The following is an 831-nucleotide window of genomic DNA, read 5'->3' as shown; positions in this document are numbered from 1 at the left end:
TATATATTGTATGCCAAGTTACTAGACTTGCAACAGATACCAAAGTGAAAAGTTCAATACTTGATATACACTTGTAGGAATTCATCTGGTAATTTAATAATTGCCAAAGTCAAATATATATCCCAAAAGATTTTGTAACAATTACGTTTTTGTGTTCTCGTCCCATTAGAATCACAACCTTATAATAAATCATTTTTGGAAGATATACTTCACTTTAGTAGTTACAAAAAAAATTTTCATAATGTAGTTGTGAACATTAAAATATTTTAATATAGCTGGGAAATCCGGTTCAAATTAAAAATCTCTTCCTAACCCTTTAAAAAAATTTGTAAAAAATGTAGCAAGCCCTTGATCGTATAAAATCTCCGGTGTAAACGACGGTATTGGGCCATTTCGTATTCCCATGGGAACACTACCTCGCTCGCCATTAATTTTTAGAGTGTAAGTTGGAGCAGGGGTTTGACGAGCACAGACTGAATGTGAAGCCGGCAGCCTTTGTTGTTCCAGAGTCAGTCCTCTTTCACCTTGGCAAGGAAGCTGTTGCTCCCAGACGACAAACATCAGTACCGAAACTATGGACATCGCCAAATACAGGATTGTTCTTTTGGGTGAATCTGGTGTCGGTAAAACTGCCCTAGTATCTCAGTTCATGACTTCAGAGTACATGAATACCTATGACGCTTCATTAGGTGAGTGAATTTTAATCATTCGTAATTTTTTTATTTTATTTAGTTGAAAATTGAATGATTCGGGTTATTTTATTGATATAAAATATACTTTAATGTAGCCATATCCATTTATTATATCATGTAAAAATATGTAATTTATGTA

General features: G+C 33.6%; 1 protein-coding gene across 3 annotated transcripts in view; it reads left to right on the top strand.

Annotated features, from left to right (window-relative positions):
- LOC106680646 (GTP-binding protein REM 1) overlaps window positions 1–831 on the top strand; it is a gene marked incomplete at its 3' end in the record, with an annotated part of 52,591 nt that overhangs the window by 36,347 nt on the left and 15,413 nt on the right. For 2 of the 3 annotated variants that reach the window (XM_067044799.1, XM_067044800.1), the window contains 1 exon segment: window positions 493–689. In XM_067044799.1, coding sequence (XP_066900900.1) covers window positions 493–689 — 197 coding nt within the window. 3 annotated transcript variants of the gene reach the window in all.

Source organism: Halyomorpha halys, unplaced genomic scaffold (assembly GCF_000696795.3).
Source record: "Halyomorpha halys isolate HHAL.00 unplaced genomic scaffold, Hhal_1.1 Scaffold273.1, whole genome shotgun sequence".
NCBI lineage: Eukaryota > Metazoa > Arthropoda > Insecta > Hemiptera > Pentatomidae > Halyomorpha > Halyomorpha halys.
The sequence above is the reverse complement of the archived record's forward strand: the minus strand, read 5'-3'. Positions and strand labels throughout refer to the sequence as shown.